This window comes from Diabrotica virgifera, chromosome 2, assembly GCF_917563875.1.
Source record: "Diabrotica virgifera virgifera chromosome 2, PGI_DIABVI_V3a".
Classification (NCBI taxonomy): Eukaryota; Metazoa; Arthropoda; class Insecta; order Coleoptera; family Chrysomelidae; genus Diabrotica; species Diabrotica virgifera.
In genome coordinates, this window is record NC_065444.1 from 160,091,189 (window position 1) to 160,112,299 (window position 21,111).

General features: G+C 32.2%; 1 protein-coding gene across 1 annotated transcript in view; it reads left to right on the forward strand.

The window, feature by feature from the left end:
• Window positions 1–8,855: 8,855 nt before the first annotated feature.
• The window catches only part of LOC126879692 (uncharacterized), a 98,457-nt gene continuing 86,201 nt past the window's right edge, over window positions 8,856–21,111 (forward strand). Inside the window, exon 1 of the mRNA XM_050642880.1 lies at window positions 8,856–8,984. Coding sequence (XP_050498837.1) covers window positions 8,945–8,984 — 40 coding nt within the window. The 5' untranslated portion in view covers window positions 8,856–8,944. The remainder of the gene's footprint in view (window positions 8,985–21,111) is intronic.

The following is a 21,111-nucleotide window of genomic DNA, read 5'->3' on the forward strand; positions in this document are numbered from 1 at the left end:
TGCGCCACTCATTTATACGGCGTTTAGCGGTTTTTTATTCTTGTATCTTAGTCAATAAGTATAACTGCCAGGCACTTGATAAAAAAGCAATATCTAATTAAACTAACTACTAGTATCACTAAAACATCCCGACAAGCTAATATGGAAAACGCGTCTATGGAATGCAAAGGGACTGTAAGGGAGACTGATGAAAACCTGATTAAGAAACTAGCACGGAAAAAGAACAATAAATCAAACATAAGAAAAAGAGATAGAAAAAGAAAAAACAAAAAGAAAAACAGAGTAAAAGTAGGAACATGGAACGTTCAAATATTATTGGGACCAAGAAAAATGGAAGAGGTAGCAAGAGAAATGCAAAGATACAGAATAGACATACTAGCACTACAAGAAGTACGATGGAAAAGAGAAGAAAATATCAAAAAGAAAAACTACACAATATACTACTCGGGAGAAAACAAGCAAGGGAAAAATGGTACAGCATTCATGGTTAACAATAAGATAAGGGACAAAGTTATAGAATTTAAAGCTATAAATGGACGAATGTCATTATATCAATATAAAAAACAAACAAGCCAATATAATAATCATAAACATTTATGCACCCAAAGAAAATGCACCAGAAAATGATAAAATTGAATTATATGAACAACTGAAAGAATTATATAAAGGATTACCCAGAAATTATATAGTACTAATGGTTGGTGACTTCAGTGCAAAAGTAGGCAAAGAAAAGTATAAGGAAGTAGCATGGGAAGAAACTATTAATAACGAGACAAACGATAACGGAAGAAAATTATGCCAACTAGCAGCAATAACAAACAGTTACATTATAGGCACAAGCTTCGTGCACAGAAGAGAGCATAAAGTAACATGGCTAAATACCTGGCACAACAGATGCCAAACAGATAGATCACATACTAATATCTAAAAAATGGAAAGCAATAATGCATATCAGATCATATAGAGGAGCAAACGCGGACACAGACGATTTTTTAGTAATTAGAGAAATCAAAATGAATCAAATAAATGAAATGAATCAAAAGAAGATGGAATCTTGAGAAGTTAAAAACAGGAACTAAGAGAACAATATAAGACAACCCTAAAGGAAAATCTAACAGAAGCAAATAATACAGAGGACATATGGAAAAATATAAAAGAATTCATTCTGAATTCAGCTGAAGAGTTGCTAGGACAGAGTGAAATAAAAAGAAGGAAATAGTGGTGTGATGCAGAATGCGAAATCAAAATCAAACAGGAAAACCAAGCAAGAGATAAATGGATGTCAACTAAAGAAGAACAGCATCGAAACGAATACAAAGAAAAAAGAAAGTAGCGGATAAATTTTGCAAGACCAAAAAAAAACTGTAGATGGAAGAGCTGTTAAAGGACCTAGAAAAGAATGGTGACGACAGCGCCAAACTATTTGGATACCTAAAAGCTCAACAAAGAAAAGGCAGACCAGTAGTTAAAATTGACAATAGATTATGGGAAACACACTTCACAGATGCAAAGAAAGCCCGGAAGAGGAGGTAGGCGCAATGGAAGACATTAGAGATAATGAAATAGAGATACCAACATATGATGAATATTTAGACAATTCAAAAAATGAAACAGAAAAGAACACCTGGCCGAGATGAAATTTCCAATGAGCTAATAAAAAACCGAGGGAAAAATTATTAACAAGCATCTACAACCTAAGAGTTAGAATATGGGAAGGAGAAGAAATGTCCGAGGATTGGAAAGAAGGCAGAATTAACTATACTAAAATTTAAGAAAGAAGAAGAAACAAACTGTAACAACTATAGAGGAATATCCCTACTAAGTACAACATATAAAATTCTAACAGACCTCATCAAACAAAAACTCACCCAATTCAGAGAGAAAGAAATTGGGGAATACCAGCAAGGACTCAGAGAAGGCAGATCCACTACAGATGCGATCCTCATAGTTACACAAACAATCGAAAAATGCCACGAACTTAACATAGAATTCCACATCCTCTTCATAGACTTCAGACAAGCTTTTGACTGTATTGGAAGAAATAAATTATTTATTGAAATGAAAAATCAAGATATACCAGCAAAATGAATCAAATTAACAAAAATGACCATGGATGGATCTCGAGCTAAAGTAACATTAGAAGAAGGTAGCACAAAATCAATTGCAATAGAAACAGGAGTGCGACGAGGCGATTCCCTGTCAACCACATTATTCAACATAGCAGTAGAAGGAACAGTCAAGGCCAGCAAAATTAAAGGAACTATAGCCCACTCCTCAACACAAATAGTTACATATGCAGATGATTTAATTCTTATGGGAAGAGACAAGAAAATATTAAAAGAAGCAATAACAATCCTCAAAAGAAACACGGAAAATAGGTCTAAAAATTAACGAAGGAAAAACAAAATATCTACTCTGCTCTAGAAGAAAAGATAACAGAGAAATCAAAATAGAAAACTACTATAAAATAAAACTTTAAATATTTGGAGTAATAGTGAATAGCCAAAACAATAGGAGTGAAGAAGCAACGGAACGAATACTAGGAGGCAACAAAACATACTGGAGATATTATAGGCGTATGAAAGACAAGAACTTATCCAGAAGTACAAAACTAAAAATATACAGAGTTGCAATCAGACCAGTAGTTACGTACGCAGCTGAGACAATGTGCCTCAGGGAAAAAGATGAAGAAAAATTAAGAATATTCGAAAGGAAAATCCTCAGACGGCTTATGGGCCCGATAAGAATGGAAAACGGAGAAATGAGAAAAATAATGAACCATGAACTAAGAGACATAATGAAGGGAGAAGATAAAGTTAGATTTATTAAAGCACAGAGGTTGAGATGGCTGGGACACATAGAGAGAAGGAAAAACGACCTACTGAATAAGAATATCATCAGATGGAAACCAGAAACTGAAAGACCAAGGGGAAGACCCAGAGAGAGATGAGAGGACCAGGTCATGAGAGATATCAAAATTCTGGAAGTAAGAAACTGGAGGGAACTATGCACATATCGAAACGAGTGGACGAAAATTGTAACGAAAGCCAAGGCATAAAACAAACTTTAAAAACACACAAGTAAAATGCGGAGTGATTCACCGCAATAAGCGAATCAGAGTATGAGAGAGCTCTAAGTAAGAGGCAAACATTCCACCCAGAATGAAAAGCCCTGATGATGATCTATTTAAACATCCCTTTTTCAGTAGATTTGTTTAGTCCGTTGAATGTTTGTATTTATTACACATAAATAATTAAGATCTCACATCTCCTTCATAGTAGGAATAAAGGAAGATTGTGGACTAAACAATACCAATCACAATTTAACAAATTTTATTCATAGCTCTTGTAAAACTCTCTTCTTTTTGTAATGACACAGTGTATGCATGTCTTAAGCCGCTTCAGTCTTCGGATTAAAATATACTTTTAGACAATTAGGGCAGTCAATGAGGGTATTTGGCTCCGAATTCCATCCTACTACATCGATTTACTTGATATTTTCAGAGTAAGTAGGGAATAGCTCAAGAAACAAAGTCTACCCTATGCCGATGTGCGCTTTTATCTTGAGGGTGGTTCCCACCCCTTCTCGGGGGTGAATAATATTTGGGTTAAAATAGCCACGTAAGAGGCTAGAGATCCTAATTTTAAGCAAAAACTGTTCTATAATTATTTTTTGAAAACTCAATACGTTTTGAGTTATTCATGGTTGAAAATTGGCCAATTTCATGAAAAAATGACACCTTTTCGGACGGATTTTTGCGAATACCTGAAAAACTATGGATCTAACAAAAAAACTATATAAAATATTTCTGTAGGTTATAAAAAAACAAAGAGATTCGTTCCTTCATAAATCTTCTAGTTAAAATACAAAGAGGAATATGGTAGGTAAGAGGAGTTTGTTTTTTTTGCATGCTCAAATCGGTGTATTCAACTTGAAATATCAGAGAAACTGTCGATTGTAGGTGTATAATGATACTAACAACTTTTGTAGTATTTGAAAATACCTTTAAAATGAGCAATACTAAATGTCGATTACATTCAAAGTAAGCCAGATATTCTGCAAAAAATTGATGACTAATGTATTTTAAGAAGAAATGAGAAGTATATAATATAACCCCTCATCCATCATAACTCAAATACATGGTTTTCCTTCTACAATACTTTTTATTATAGTGTTATTTCTCTATTCAAAAAGTTGGACTGGATTAAACTGAATGGTTTTTGAAAAAAAAGGGATTAAATTATAGAGCGCATTTTTAAATTTTCTTAAAAATCTTCTTTTTTCTCCATGTAACTCGAAAAACATAAGAGATACGAAAAAAAGATACCACACCAAAATGTAGGGATTTTTCATATAAAAATCTCATTTTTATTCTTCATTACTGTATCTTTTATCATTTTAAAGTTACATGGAGAAAAAAGAAGATTTTTAAGAAAATTTAAAGATGCTCTCTATATTATCTCTATATCTTTCTTTTCAAAACCATTCATTTTAAACACGTCCAACTTTTTGAGCATAGAAATAACACTATAATAAAAGGTATTGTGGAAGGAAAACGATGCATTTACATTTTGGTGGATGGGGGTTAAAATTGCTTTTCATTTTTTCTTAAAATACATTAGTTATCAATTTTGTTTGCATCATATCTCGCTTAGTTTTAATGTAATGGACCTTAAAAATAGCTCATTTTAAAGGCCTTTTCCAGCACTACAAAAGACATTTGTAGCATTATACACCTAAAATTGACCGTTTCTCTGCTATTTCAAGTTGAATACACCAATTTGAGAATGTACCAAAAAAAAACTATTTTCACCTACCATATCTCTTTTTGTATTATAACTAGAAGATTTATGAAGCAGGTGTCTCTTTGTTTTTTTATAACTTACAAAAATTTTATGTATAGTATTTTTAGTTGGATGCATAGTTTTTAAGGTATTCGCAAAAAACCGTTCGAAAGGTATTATGTTTCAATGAAAATGGCCAATTTTCAACCACGAATATCTCAAAAAGTACTGAGTTTAAAAAAAAATTATAGAACAGTTTTTGCTTAGAATTAGGTTCTCTAGCGAATTCCTTGGTATTTTTAACCAAAACATTTTCCACCCCTAAGAGGGGGTGGGAACCACCCCCAAGATCAAAGCAGACATCGGCATAGGGTAGACTTTGAATTAGGAGATAAGTAGAGGCTATGCCCAAAATTTAATTAAAATCCATGCAGTAGGATAGAATTGGGAGGTAATATCCTATTCTTGCTCCCATCGACTGGCGTAAATTATAGGATCATTGTATTAGTTACAGACATTTTCTTATATCAACTTTTCAATTATTCTTGTACAAGTTTTGTAATGTCAGCTGTCAAAAAATGTCACCGAACAGGTGAAACATTCAAAATCCAACATCGAAGTGTCATTCTTTGTCAGTCAACTATTTCTCTTCAGCCGTAATGGTTGGGTGAAAAAGCCCACGCCATAAACAAAAATTTTATATGCTTGTAATGTTTGAGCGGCTGATTTTCAGGTTTTTGTTTTTTCCTCCTCCGGAGTTGCACCAGGGACAACTGAAGCATTTAATCTACATATTGCAATCCTCTAATGTTCAACACGATGCTCAGACAGACGACTCTAAGTAGCCGTACTTCTTTTTATATACATTTACGTAAGTTAAAAAACTTCTTGTACTTAGAATCTTTTTGCTTAGAAGATTACTTTTAAACATTTTAATATACGATTTTTTCAGTTTCTCTATTCAATTAAGTGTGTACAAATATTATTAGACTTTCAATTACAAATAATTTTGAAAAGAGTGAAAAATAATTTCGACCACGAGTCAAGTAATCTGTTAACCGAGGTACACAGTACGAAGCGGCGCCGCACCGCTAGTAGAACACTCCAATAATGCGTCGCAGATTACTTATAGGAAACGTAGTCATTTTATACTCTAATACAGAGTATGGTATGACAAGAAAGAAAATAATCGTTTCGTTTCGATTCAATTCGAGTCTCTTGCCATCCTCTGACACCTGATGTTTCAGAATCTATTTCTTGTCAAAGAGCCTTTGCAAGAAGACTGAATTGGACCATATACAAACGAAGAAGATGGTGCAAATATTAAAATATTTGCACCGGAGTATGGTTAGACTGTCCTCTAAAGGGAAACGATGAAACGAGTGAAAAATAATTTCGACCACGAATCAAGTAATCTGTTAACCGAGGTACACAGTACCAGGCGACGCGGCGCCGCTAGGAAAACACTCCAATAATGCGTCGCAGATTACTTATACGAAACGTGGTCATTTTGTACTCTAATACAGAGTATGATATGACAAGAAAGAAAATAATCGTTTCGTTTTGATTCACTTCGAGTCTCTTGCCATCCTCTGACACCTGATGTTTCGAAATCTCTTCCTTGTCAAAGAGGCTTTGCAAGAAGACTGAATTGAACCATAACGAAACGAAGAAGATGGTGCAAATATTAAAATATTTGCACCGGGGTATGCTTAGACTGTCCTTTAGCGGGGAACGATGAAATGAACGATGAAACATTAGGTATCAGAGGATGGCAAGAGACTCGAATTGAATCAAAACGAAACTAATATTTTCTTTCTTGTCATTCCACACTCTGTACTAGAGTACAAAATGACCATGTTTCGTATAAGTAATCTGTATAATAATTCTCCTAACGGCGCCACTTGGTACTGTGTACCTCGGTTAACAGATTAATTGATTCGTGGTCGAAATTAATTTTCACTCATTTCATCGTTCCCCGTTAGAGGACAGTCAAACCATACTACGGTGCAAATATTTTAATATTTTAATATTTACACCATCTTCTTCGTTTCGTTATGGTCCAATTTAGTCTTCTTGCAAAGCCTCTTTGACAAGGAATAGATTCCGAAACATCAGGTGTCAGAGGATGGCAAGAGACTCGAACTGAATCAAAACGAAACGATTATTTTCTTTCTTGTCATATCATACTCTGTATTAGAGTACAAATTGACCACGTTTCACATAACTAATCTGCAACGCATTATTTTAGTGTTCTCCTAGCGGCGCCGCTTGGTACTGTGTACCTCGGTTGACAGGTTACCTGATTCGTTGTCGAAATTCTTTTCACTCATTTCATCGTTACCCGTTAGAAGTCAGTCTAACCATACTACTCCGGTGCAAATATTTTAATATTTGCACCATCTTCTTCGTTTCGTTATGATCCAATTCAGTCTTCTTGCAAAGCCTCTTTGATAAGGAATAGATTCCGAAACATCAGGTGCCAGTGGATGCAAGAGACTCGAATTGAATCAAAACGAAAAGATTATTTTCTTTTTTGCTATACCATACTCTGTATTAGAGTAGGTACAAAAGGATAACGTTTCGTATAAGTAATCTGCGACGCATTATTGGAGTGTTATCCTAGCGGCGCCGCTTGGTGCTGTGTACGTCGGTTAACAGATTACTTGATTCGTGGTAGAAATTAATTTTCACTCATTTCATCGTTTCCCGTTAGAGGACAGTCTAACTATACTCCGGTGCAAATATTTTAATATTTGCACCATCTGATTCGTTTCGTTATGGTCCAATTAAGTAATAAGACTTAATTGGACCACAACGAAACGTCTCTTGCCATCCTCTGATACCTAATGTTTCATCGTTCATTTCATCGTTCCCCGCTAAAGGACAGTCTAAGCATACTCCGGTGCAAATATTTTAATATTTGCACCATCTTCTTCGTTTCATTATGGTTTAATTCAGTCTTCTTGCAAAGCCTCTTTGACAAGGAATAGATTCCGAAACATCAGGTGTCATTGGATGGCAAGAGACTCGAATTAAATCAAAACGAAACGATTCTTTTCTTACAAATAATTCTGCCTTTAGCAGTACTGAGAAGCATTTCATGGCTGTGGATTTCTGTCCATTGGCGAATATTACGCAGCCATGACATCTTTTTACGTTCCAGGCTTCTCTTGCCCTCTATCTTTCCTTCGAGTATCAGTTGCTGAAAAGTGTATCGTTCTTATCGTAATATGTGCCCTAAGTACGCAGTCTTCTTACTCTTTACATAATTAAAAAGTTTTGTAATTATATACATATACCTGGTGGTGAATCGACAAACGGGCCATAGGCTACTTAATACTCTCTCTCTCTCTTTCTCTCTCTCTCTCTCTCTCTCTCTCTCTCTCTCTCTCTCTCTCTCTCTCTCTCTCTCTCTCTTGTTGTTTCCCCATTACTGAGGATCGTGATTTCTTCAAATATTCCTAACAATGTTTCTCCATTGGTCTCTATCTTCAGCTGCTCTAAGAGCTTCGCAGAATGAGTTTCCAGCTGAATGCTTTATTTGGTCAGGTTGGTGATCGTCCTCTTGGTTTTCTCCCCGGCACGTTTCCAGAAACGTTTCCAGAAACTTAATAATAAGAAATTCTAAATTTACCCTCAAATGAAAATTCAGCTTGTACGTGTGATTTTTAGAGGTCAAATCTCTCACGATTAGACTAATAATGCTCTGGCAAATTTATGATATATTTGAAAAATTTTGGAATGTGTTAAATTCGTTGAACAGATTTAACATTTGCTTTTAATAGAGATTTAAGTTCTATACAAATAATGGTTTCTCGTAACTTTTGATGTATAATGTATAACAAGTAGGGAGGCAGAAATTCAACAAATAATAATTTCCCATTGTGTTTCCTACTATAGCCCTTTTGACCATTCGCTAGCCTGTATAAATATGATGTTTGTATAATTATATTAAAATAAATATTTAAGTGGAGTAAAATAAAATGGTGCACTAACTTTGACGGGGTGTGTATATGATGGTTTTTCAGGAAATATAAATTCTTTGCTTCAATATACATTTGTTGGTAGCGGCAACGTCGTTAAACATAGCCTAAGGAAATATAAAATCTAAATAGCAACAATCCCTGATTTAGAATACCGTGGAAAGTCCAGTAAAGATGAAGTGTTTATGTTTTATTTTTATATGTGTTATATTGGGTGAGTGAAGTTTTTTGTAAATTACATTTTTATTTATTATAATACTTTTTCAAAAAATATAAGACAATTACCTTTTTCAAAGATCTGAACAAGTAACATTTAGAAATTGACAATGAAATACCATTTACTGGTTTATCAATACTGATATTTTCTATCCAAAAGAATACTGACATTTAATATTTATTTATAGATTTTCACTTCGTAAAAAATCAAACAAGAGAGAACTTTTTGTAATTTTATTAAGAAATGTTTAATAAACAACATATCAAAAAGTTCTACTCGAGAAATGGGTGCTTTCTTTAAATAACTTCGAAAATATAAATTTTAGAAAAAAAAACTGACTTAACCGTTGAAAAATTCAGAAAACTTTACAAAAAAAACCGTATATAAAGATTTTTCTAAAATTAAATCTATAGCTTCTATAATTTTTTATTTATAACGCTAAAGTCACTCTTTTCAGAACATTGGCGCACTGTAAACTAGCGTTCGGCGAAGTGCACGGTTGAGTTATTTTAATGTAATTCTTTAACTAATTGATGAAATGAAATTTTTCAAATTAAACACGAAAGAAGAATAATTAAGCTTCTTATGGTTATAATAAAAAGAAAATATCTGGACATAAAAACGGTGTGGGCGGAAAGTGAGACTTAAATGAATTTTGTTTAAAAATGATTTAAGAATGTGTAACTAATACAATTTTTCTTACATAACTCTTAATTTTGCACTAATTACCTTCCAAATATCTTTATAAACAATGTTTTATTCAAAAAAAATCTCAAAAATTTCATTCAAATGATAGGACGTCTCAAAAATATAATTTTTGAAAACTTCGTAGATTTACAGAATTATTACCACTTTTAGACGGTATTACTCAAGTTTAAAAAAATTTATTACAAGTTTATAGGTGCTTTTTTAAAGCTTAGGATGTATTCTTTAAAACGAACTAAACGATTTTACTTTAGAAGTGAAATAAACTATTTCTTTTTGAGAAAATTTAGAAAGATAACACAAATGTAATACAAAAACCGAAAACTACCAGCTAAAAAAATGTTTACACCATGTGATCAAAACTTTTTCTTCTGTAAAACTTACCTAAAATACATTTATTAATAAGCTTCAACAATAATAAATGTTCAACAAAAAAATTTTTTTAGCTATTATACAGTATATCTGCGTAACTTGGAAGCTATTGACAACTTTTTATTATGAGTTTTACGAAAAAGAGTTATTCGTTATAAAATACTCTGCATCGTATATAATCTAAGATGTAGTCATCAAATATCAAATTTTATATGAGGTATGTCAAAAAATATGAATTTCACTCAAGAGTAAAGTACCTTTATATTTCACAATATCGAAAATTGTTATTAAGAAAAGTTGTTTTGAATTAAAAAACATGTTTCAGTATTCAATTACATCCTTCTAGTTAAAATATTGTGAATAATAAAGGCACTTAACTCTTAAAAAAATACACATTTTTTTACATACCTCGTATAAAGTTGAAAAAGTTTGATATCTGATGGTTTTTTCTTAGATTTTAGACCAGGTAGAGCATTTTATAAAGAATAACTTTTTTCGTAAAATTGATAATAAAATAGTTATCATAATTGCAATACAATGAAAAGATTGAATTTTTTTTTCGATTAGAGTGATGTAATTGTATATTAAAATATAAAGGTGCTTTACACTTAACGAAATTCATATTTTTGATATATCTATATATTGTCGTATAAAATTGATAAAATTTTATATCTGATGGTTGAGTTTTAGATTTTTGACCATCCAAAGCCTTTTATGAAGAATAATTTTTCTTCGCAAAATTGATAATAAAAAAGTTTTCCATGTGGTTCCTAGCTACGCAGACATACTGTATAAGAGCTTCTGTATAAGAATTTTTATATTGTAATGTCATATTCGGATTCAGCATCATCAAAAACAAAATAGAAACATATTTGATCAAAGGAAAATGATAAATTCAACGATATTTTTAAAATTATTTATAGAAAACAATTGTTATTGTTTAAACAATTAATAAATAATTAGCGGCCAAATCTGCGAGGAGAACTTTTTACTTTAACTTGTATAATATAATATATAAACTAACAAAAAAGTTTTAGAAAAATATAAGCTTGTGTGATTTTTTCCGAAACAATGAGTATTTTCGTTCTAATTGCACTCCCCTATTATAAGTAAACAGTAAATAGATAATTATGCATAAATATTAAACATTTCACACAAAGCACAGACACTATTCCCCTTTTGCATTTCTTTTTCAGTTGAGGTTGGCTAACAATAGTTCAATTTTTTCTGTCGGATTTAATGAATTACATCGTTTCCTAGTTTATGGGTTAAATTCCTTATGTCACGCAATCAAAACCATATTTTTATTTCGTGCCTTTTTTCCCTCGATTTTATTCTCTAATATACTTTTTCTAACTATTGTTATCAGAAGTTAACATAATTTTTTATTTATAAAAATGCAGCCGGTTGGGTCTCCTGTGAAATTTGGTCAAAAAGCAAAAATCTAATAAAAAATAACAAGTTGAAATAACCTCCTTACTTTATTTTTTTTTACTTTTTCTGTTTTGAAAACGATATCCTGAGTGGATTTCGAAACATCAAAAAATGTAAAACGTAATTTTTATTATAGTGCAGTCACTGAAGGTTTTCACCTCCGATTTCGTTGAACCTCCATCGATTTTCATGAAAATGGGTCAGTAGTTAGATGATACCTCAAGGAACAAAGGTGACATGATGCCAACTTGCGCTTTTACCCTGGGGGTGGATGCCACCCCTTCTCGGCAGTGAATAATATTTTATTAAAAGTAATACCATAAATCGATAGAGGGACAAATTCTAAAGAAAATTTGTTATATAAAGTTATTACAATAAATTAATACTTTTTGAGTTATTAAAGATCAAAGATTTTTTTTTCGTAGAAAATGCATGTTTTAAAGCTGTTTTTCACGCATAACTCAAAAACTATAAGCTTTTACAAAAAAGTTATTATTATCAAAATTAATATTATCAAAACTATTAAAATTAAAGATAATAAAAAATTCAATACACTCCTCACTTAAATAACTAAACTAATGTTAATTCAAAGTGAGTTAGGGGTAACTGAACGTATATTTTTTTCGACGAGTACTCAAATCTAAGTATGCAAGCCTATATAACGGGACAACGATGCATTTTATAAAATATATCTGCTAAACAATTGTCAAAGTACTTTGGAATACCTATCAAATGAGCTCCAGAAGAATTTAATAGCATCAACATTAAGCAAGTTATGATGAAAATAAGAGAACCCTCTCGAAGTTTTTAGGAAAAAGTGAAAAATAAACATACGCCATTTCCACAAAATTTAAAATTTATGGCCATCATTTACAATACAATAGTTTCTTTATATTAGCATACATAATGGTTTTAACAATTTTGATCAGTTTAGAACGCATATTTAAAAAAGGTATAATTTTTAAAAATCAGAATTTTTATAATATCCTAATTTTCATTTGCTTTTGATAATAACTTCAAAAATACTCAATACACGTAAACAATGATACATAAGCAAATTTTAGGTTTTTCTGTACCAAATATTTTACCTGTTACACTATTTCTGTAGGGTAAAAAATAACCGAGATATAAACGTTTAAAGCTTACATTTTGCTGCGAGAACCATGTAACCGGGGCCATTTAACCTTTTATTTTAAAAAAATTAAGGGGTCTAAAAGACTAAATTTAACGTGTTTTAGTAGCACTTGGAATTATATTTCAAATGGTTTTAAGAGAACCTGATGGTACCTATAACTCACTTCCAGTTAACACTAAAATTTTTTTAAAGTAAGGAGTTAATTTAATTTTTTATTTGCTTATTTGCTTTAAATAATAACTTTTTTGTAATGCAGTTTTTGAGTTATTTATAAAAAATCGGTTAAAAACATGCATTTTTCTCACGAAAAATTAAAATCTTTAATCTTTAATAACTCAAAAAGTTTTGATATATTTTAATAACTTTATATATAAAATTTTGCTTAGAATCACCCCTTTTATCGAATTATCGGGTTATTTTAAAGGAAATTATTTTCACCCCTCCGAAAGGGGTGGCATCCACCCCCAGGGTAAAAGCGCAAGTTGGAGCCATGTCACCTTTGTTCTTTGAGAGATATCCTCTAACCACTCACCAATTTTCGTAAAAGTCGATGGAGGTTGAACGAAATCGGAGGTAATAGCTCATATCCACTTTCAGTAACTGCACTATTACAATCTATTCTGATTTCTCTATCTACTGCCTTCCCTCCTTATGGAGTATTGGGCCCTCTTGTATTTTTTAGCCAAAAGTGAAAGATGGCTGATTAGCTAGATCCTATTTTGTTTTATCCCTTTAAAATTTTCTCTAGATGTTTTTTGTATTCCTGTCTATTTCTCGCTTTCTGTAATTATCCAGTATTTCTATCCTTCTTCTTCCATCTGGCTGCTATTCGAATGCTTGTCTGGTTGTATTATTTTGATCTTTCCTTAGTGTATGACGCATCCATTTCCTTTTCCTGAATCGTGACCATTATAGTCCACAGTACATCGTCCTTTTTGGAAGATGATTACAAAAGTCTTAGAAATGGTCTAAACTGCTTCGTTTACGCCAGTCTACCACTTTCTGAAAAATTTCAGAGTGCAGGTTGGACACGTTTTCATTAACATATTTACGTTGTCGGACTAAAGAACCGAGGCTGTAAATTTGTCGCACAAGAGATCGACAATCTTTATTAAACATAAGTACCCTAAATTGAAAATTAAGTCCGACACCTGCAACATGTCACTCCAGCGCGGTAGTTTTGTTATTACGAAACTTTTAATTTTCAATTAGTACATTGTTTGACGGTTTTTGCTGTAAATTTTAAAGAACCTCCTAGATTAACATGAAATTTGCCATACGCCTAGCTAACATGTCAAAGAAAAAAGTGATATTGTGCCGATATGTGCTTTTGCCTGGGGGTAACTTTCACCCCTACTCGAGGGTGAAAAATATACGTCCAAAAAAGTCCGGAATTCGATAAACTGACTAATTCTAAGCAACTTTTGTTTTATAGAGATTTTTCACCAAGTCAATACTTTTCGAGTTATTTGCGAGTGAACATGTTTATTTTTCAACAAAACAAACACGATTTTAGACACATTTTTACGCAAATAATAATTCAAAGAGTAAGTATTTTATCGAAAAAAAAAAACAATCTTAACAAAAATATAGCCTGCAATAATGCGAAAAAAATAATGTTTGCATGAAGTCTCTAAACCTAGTAGAAGCAGCGTTATAGCTAAAGAAAAATAGGTTCATATTCGCCAAATTCCAAATAGAATATTTCAACGAGAAATATCCGAAACATTATGCAAATTTAAAAGCTTTATTTATGTTTTTATAAAAAAAGATACTAGCATGAAATTTAAGCAAGTTACGCTCAAAATACAGTTGGTCCCTTTTATTTTGGCAAAAAAGAAATCGGGAAAATCACCCCCTAATGAGAAACTTAAATGAATTTAATCGTTACCGCTTCACAGGTTGCTTTATTTATCTTGTGTCTATACGATCTGTAACTTTCGTAGATTCAACGTGCTTATTCTTGAAAAAAGAAATGGTTTTAAATCAAAATTTGAAAACAATTTGAAAAAATGGTTTTTTTTTCAAAATTACCTAAAAATTATTAGAGGTATCTACAAAAATCTCAAACAATAAAAAAGTCGGCTTTACTTTTCTGAATATTTCGCATTTTTATTTTTCTGTAAGACAAAGATTGGTTAAGATTTGGTGTTTCTAAATTTGCATACACTCGTGATTAGGGACTCGTTGAAGCCCTTTCAACTACAGCCCTTGCAAAATTAGGAACTTTGAACCGATCAAACTTACAGATCGTATAACTATTACATACACCAGCAAAGCAACTTGTGAAATGGTAGCGAATAAGTTCATTTGAGATGCTAATTAGAGGTGATTTTCCCGATTTCCTTACCAACAAAAAAAGGACCAAGTTTGTTTTGAGAGTAACTTGTTTAATTTTACTGCTAGAAATTTTCTTATAATACAAAAATAAAGATTTTTTTAAACACTTTAAAAAAGTTGAAATGAGTTTTCCCCAAGAAGTACTTAATTTTTTGGATATTTCACTTTAAAATATTCGATTTGGAATTTGACGAGTATGAACCTATTTTTCATTAGCTGTAAGTCTGCTTCTACAAGGTATAAATATCTAATACATACACCATTTTTGTCATTTTCTACAGGCTATATTTTTGCTGAGAATATTTTTTTCGACAAAATACTTACTTTTTGAGTTACTTGCGAAAAATCGTCTAAAAACGTGGTTATTTTGTTGAAAAATGAACATATTCACTCGCAAATAACTCGAAAAGTATTGACTAGATGAAAAAACACTGTAGAATAAAAGTTGCTTAGAATTAGTCAGTTTATCGAATTTTGCACTTATTTTGGACGTATATTTTTCACCCACGGGAAGGGGTGAAATTCACCCCCAGGGCAAAAGCACACATCGGCACAATATCACTTTTTTTTTTTTGACTTGTTAGCTATGTGTATGCCAAATTTCACCTTAATCTAAGCGCTTATTTAAAATTTAGAGGTTTTGCAATATTTTACCCTTAAAGAACGTACTAAATTTAAACTACTTATATTTAATTAACAAAGATTGCCGATCTCTTGTGCGACAGATTTACAGCAGCGTTTCGTTAGTCCGACAACCTAAACATGTAAATGACGCGGGACACGGGAAAGCGTCCAACCTACACTCGAAAATTTTTCAGAAAGTGGTAGACTCGCTCAAACGAAGCAGTTAAGACCATTTTTAAGGCATTTGTAATCATCTTCCAAAAAGGACGATGTATCGTGAACTATTAGGTTAGATTAAATTACGTTCAGTTTTAGTGGGAGCTTCACCACTCGTCTACTCGACCTAAGAGGTCTATTATGGTTCATTCCTAGGTTAAGCTTATCCTTTTAGTGCAGCCTTTTAACAAAGCCTTATCCTACTTAACCAAAGACACTTGCACAGAACGTGTTCTCCCGTCTCATCATCAGCCTGAAAGATTCTGTTCATGTGCTCCTTGAGACGACAGTGTCGTGTTAAAAGACCTACGATATACGCCAGTCAATGGGAGCAAGAATAGGATATTACCTCCGAATTCTATCCTACTGCATGGATTTTAATGAAATTTTGAGCCTAGCCTCTACTTGTCTCCTAATTCAAAGTCTACCCTATGCCGATGTGTGCTTTTATCTTGGGGGTGGTTCCCACCCCTTCTTAGGGGTGGAACATTTTTTTGGTTAAAATTACCACGAAACTCGCTAGAGAACCTGATTCTAAGCAAAAACTGTTCTATATTTTTTTTTGGAAAACTCAATACTTTTTGAGATATTCGTGGTTGAAAATTAGCCATTTTCATTGAAATATAATAATACCTTTTCGAACGGTTTTTTGCCAATTCCTTAAAAACTATGAATCTAACTAAAAAAAAACTATATTAAACATTTTTGTAGGTTATAAAAACAAAGAGACATGTGCCTTCATAAATCTTCTAGTTATAATACAAAAAAAGACATGTAGGTGAAAATAGTTTGTTTATTGGTACATTCTCAAATTGATGAATTCAACTTAAAATAACAGAGAAACGGTCGATGTTAGGTGTATAATGCTTTTAATATCTTTTTTAGTGCTTGAAAAGACCTTTTAAATGAGCTATATTAAAGGTGCATTACATTAAAACTAAGCGAGATATGCTGCAAAAAATTGATAACTAATGTATTTTAAGAAAAAATGAGAAGTAATTTTAACCCCTATCCACCAAAATGTAAATGCATCATTTTCCTTCTACAATACCTTTTATTATAGTGTTATTTCTATGTTTAAAAAGTTGGACGGGTTTAAAATGAACGATTTTAGAAAAAAAAAAGATCAAATTATAGAGCGCATTTTTAAATTTTCTTAAAAAGCTTTTTTCTCCATGTAACTTGAAAATGATAAGAGATACAGTAATGAAAAATTAAAAGAAAATTTTTATCTGAAAAAGCCCTATATTTTTGTGTAGCATCTTTTTTCGTATATCTTATTTTTTTTTTCGAGTTACATGGAGGAAAAGAAGATTTTTACGAAATTTTAAAAATGCGCTCTATAATTTTATCTTATTTTTTTCAAAAATTATTCATTTTAATCTAGTCCAACCTTTTGAACATAGAAATAACACTATAATAAAAAGTATTGTAGAAGGAAAACGATGTATTTAAATTCTGATGGATGAGGGGTTAAATATACTCATTTCTTCTTAAAATACATTAGTCATCAAATTTTTTGCAGCATATCTCGCTTAGTTTGAATGTAATCGACATTTAGTAGTGCTCGTTTTAAAGGTCTTTTCAAGCAATACAAAAGTTATTAGTGTCATTATACACCTAAAATCGACAGTTTCCCTGTTATTTCAAGTTGAATACACCGATTTGAGCATGCAACAAAAAAACGAACTCTTGTTACCTACCATATCCCTCTTTGTATTTTAACTAGAAGATTTACGAAGGAACGAATCTCTTTGTTTTTTATAACCAACAGAAATATTTTATATAGTTTTTTTTTGCTAGATGCACAGTTTTTAAGCTATTCGCAAAAATCCGTCCGAAAAGGTGTCATTTTTCAATGAAAATGGCCAATTTTCAACCACGAATAACTCAAAAAGTATCGAGTTTTCAAAAAATAATTACGTAACAGTTTTTGCTTAAAATTAGGTTCTTTAGCCTCTTCCGTGGCTATTTTAACCAAAACATTTTTCACCCCCGAGAAGGGGTGGGAACCACCCCCAAGATAAAAGCGCATATCGGCATAGGGTAGACTTTGTTTCTTGAGCTATTCCCTACTTACTGTAAAAATATCAAATAAATCGATGTAGTAGGATGGAATTCGGAGCCAAATACCCTCATTGACTGCCCTAAAAATACGCAGATCAATCCTATTCGTATGTATTAGATCTCTGGATCTCTTCTTCGGATATTCATGTATAAAAGCCTTTAAATTTTTTAAGACCCATGTGTTAGTTCCAGTGTTCCTTTTGACTGTGTTTCTTGCTATGCCAATGACAGGTGCTGGGCCTCTCTGATATTTTTCTTTTTTCTTATTTCGTCCTTGTCCATGTTGTCCCTATACTGTTTTTCCGTGATTGATCCCAGATATGTAAAGTTATCGCCTTCCTCCATTTATTTTAATATTAGTTTCTCGGGTGTTGATTTTTAAGAGTGTCATAATATATTCTAGAATTTTGTTAAGGCATTACGTTGGAGTATTTTGCAAGGTTGTCGATCTTCTTCTGCATATAGTTGCTATGTTCGGCTAGAAAATAAATATCTTCTGCGAAATCCAAATTCTCCAACTGGTTGTGCAATTTCTACTTTACACCTGTTTTATTTATCGCCTACTTTCTCCATTTTTAAATCTAATTTTCTAATCCGTTACGATTAGAAATAATGTCAAGGAAAGTAGTACACAGTACGCATCTTTGTTTAACTCCGCTTTGTATTTTCGCACTCATGTTCCAGTCTGGTTCTGTATTCCTTGTAGAATAATCTGATCAGGTTAACCTATTTTTAGCCCATATAGTTTCAGAATATTCCATATATTTATTGTTCTCTGTTTATCCTATACGCCAGTCGGTGGGAGCAAGAATAGGATATTACCTCTGAATTCTATCCTACTGCATGGATTTTAATGAAATTTTGGGCATAGCCTCTACTTATCTCCTAATTCAAATCTTGGGGTGGTTCCACCCCTTCTTAGGGGTGAAAAATTTTTTGTTAAAATTACCACGGAATTCGCTAGAGAACCTAATTCTAGGCAAAAACTGTTCTATAATTTTTTTTTGAAAACTCCGATATTCGTGGTTGAAAATTGGCCATTTTCACATTGAAACATAATACCTTTTCGAACGGTGTCTTGCGAATACCTTAAAAACTATGCATCTAACTATAAAAACTATATTACAGTTGCCGTAAAGTCATCGAAATGTAAACAACTCAATTTTTTGCATCCCACATGTTGGGAAGTTACGTACCTTACCTTAGGACATTATTCCTGTTGCCATTTGCCCATCACAAGGCATTTTAAGTAAATATGCATCTCTAAAGCATAAACTTTATAAAAATAAAAATGTATACCATTTTCATTCAGTTGCAATGCGAAGGCAAAACAATCTTACTTTTCAATTAAAATACGGAGTGCAGTCCAGTCCCTTGAACCGCGATTTTCGGCTCTTATTGGAGCCTTCATCGGAAGGAACGTAGGCACTTTTCTTCATATTTTAACTGATTCATATCGAGAGGTTCTCCCACCCATTGCAACTGAAGTGATGATAGTAGGTGGCTAGCGCCATCTGGCATTGAAAGACGAAGTAGTTTTCAATCCTAATAGTAAATTATTAATATTGAAAATATTCAAAATATTACTAAAAGATTTTTAAATTGAAAACTTATTGGTACACTTTCCTGATAACACCTCCAAGACTTCTACAATTTGCAAGTCAAATGGATGCTGCAGTGAAGACGAGAGGAAAGGAATTCTACACTATGCAATTCACATCCCCCGTCTGGCGCTGGTAAAGTTCCAACGGAAATGCACCTAGTTACTCTACGGAGTAATACGACTGTAAAATAAAAATAAAAATGTATACCATTTTTATTCAGTTGCAATGCGAAGGCAAAACAATCTTACTTTTCAATTAGAATACGGAGTGCAGTCCAGTCCCTTGAACCGCGATTTTCGGCTCTTATTGGAGCCTTCATCGGAAGGAACGTAGGCACTGTTCCGTTCGTAAAGTTCCGTTGGAACTTTACCAGCTGCAGACGGGGGATGTGAATTGCATAGTGTAGAATTCCTTCCCTCTCGTCTTTACTGCAGCATCCATTTGACTTGCAAATTGTAGAAGTCTTGGAGGTGTTACCAGGAAAGTGTACCAATAAGTTTTCAATTTAAAAATCTTTTAGTAATATTTTTAATATTTTCAATATTAATAATTTACTATTAGGATTGACAACTACTTCGTCCGTCATAAATTTTATATTTGAAGGGTTATTACCCCTATATTTCTTTGGTGGCTCAGCTAGCCTCCAGACTGTCTTACACTGATGATGATTGAAAACGTTTTGTTCTGATGTAGCCCTTTAGGGATTTTAATAATTTTTTTACCTTTTACAAAGGATTTATTCCAATTTTTGTGATTGATGGTATACAGCCAACTACAGGAAAAAAAATTTCTTTCCTTGTGGATTTTATAAAAACTATATTAAACATTGTTGTAGGTTATAAAAAAACAAAGAGACACTTGCCTTCATAAATCTTCTAGTTATAATACAAAAAGAGATATGGTAGGTGAAAATAGTTTATTTTTTGGTACATTCTCAAACTGATGTATTCAACTTGAAATAACAGAGAAACGGCCGATTTTAGGTGTATAATGCCACTAATACATTTTGTAGTGCTTCAAAAGACCTTTAAAAGCGCTATGTTGAAGGTCCATTACATTAAAGCTAAGCGAGACATTCTGCAAACAAAATTGATAACTAATGTATTTTAAGAAAAAATGAGAAGTGATTTTAACTCCCATCCACCCGAATGTAAATGCATGGGTTTCCTTCCACAATACCTTTTATTATAGTGTTATTTCTATGTTCAAAAGTTGGACGGGTTTAAAATGAATGGTTTTTGAAAAAAAAAAAGATCAAATTATGGAGCGCATTTTTAATTTTCTTAAAAATCTTCCTTTTTCTTCATGTAACTTGAAAATGATACGAGATACAGTAATGAAAACTAAAATGTAATTTTTATCTGAAAAGCCCTACATTTTTGTTTGGCATCTTTTTTCGTATCTCTTATCTTTTTCGAGTTACATGGAGGAAAAAGAAGATTTTTAAGAAAATTTAAAAATGCGCGCTATAATAATATATAGCGCTAATATATGCGCTTTTATCTATTTTTTTTTTCAAAAACCATTCATTTTAATCCAGTTCAACTTTTTGAACATAGAAATAACACGATTGTTAAAAGTATTGTAGAAGGAAAACGATATATTTAAATTCTGATGGATGAGGGGT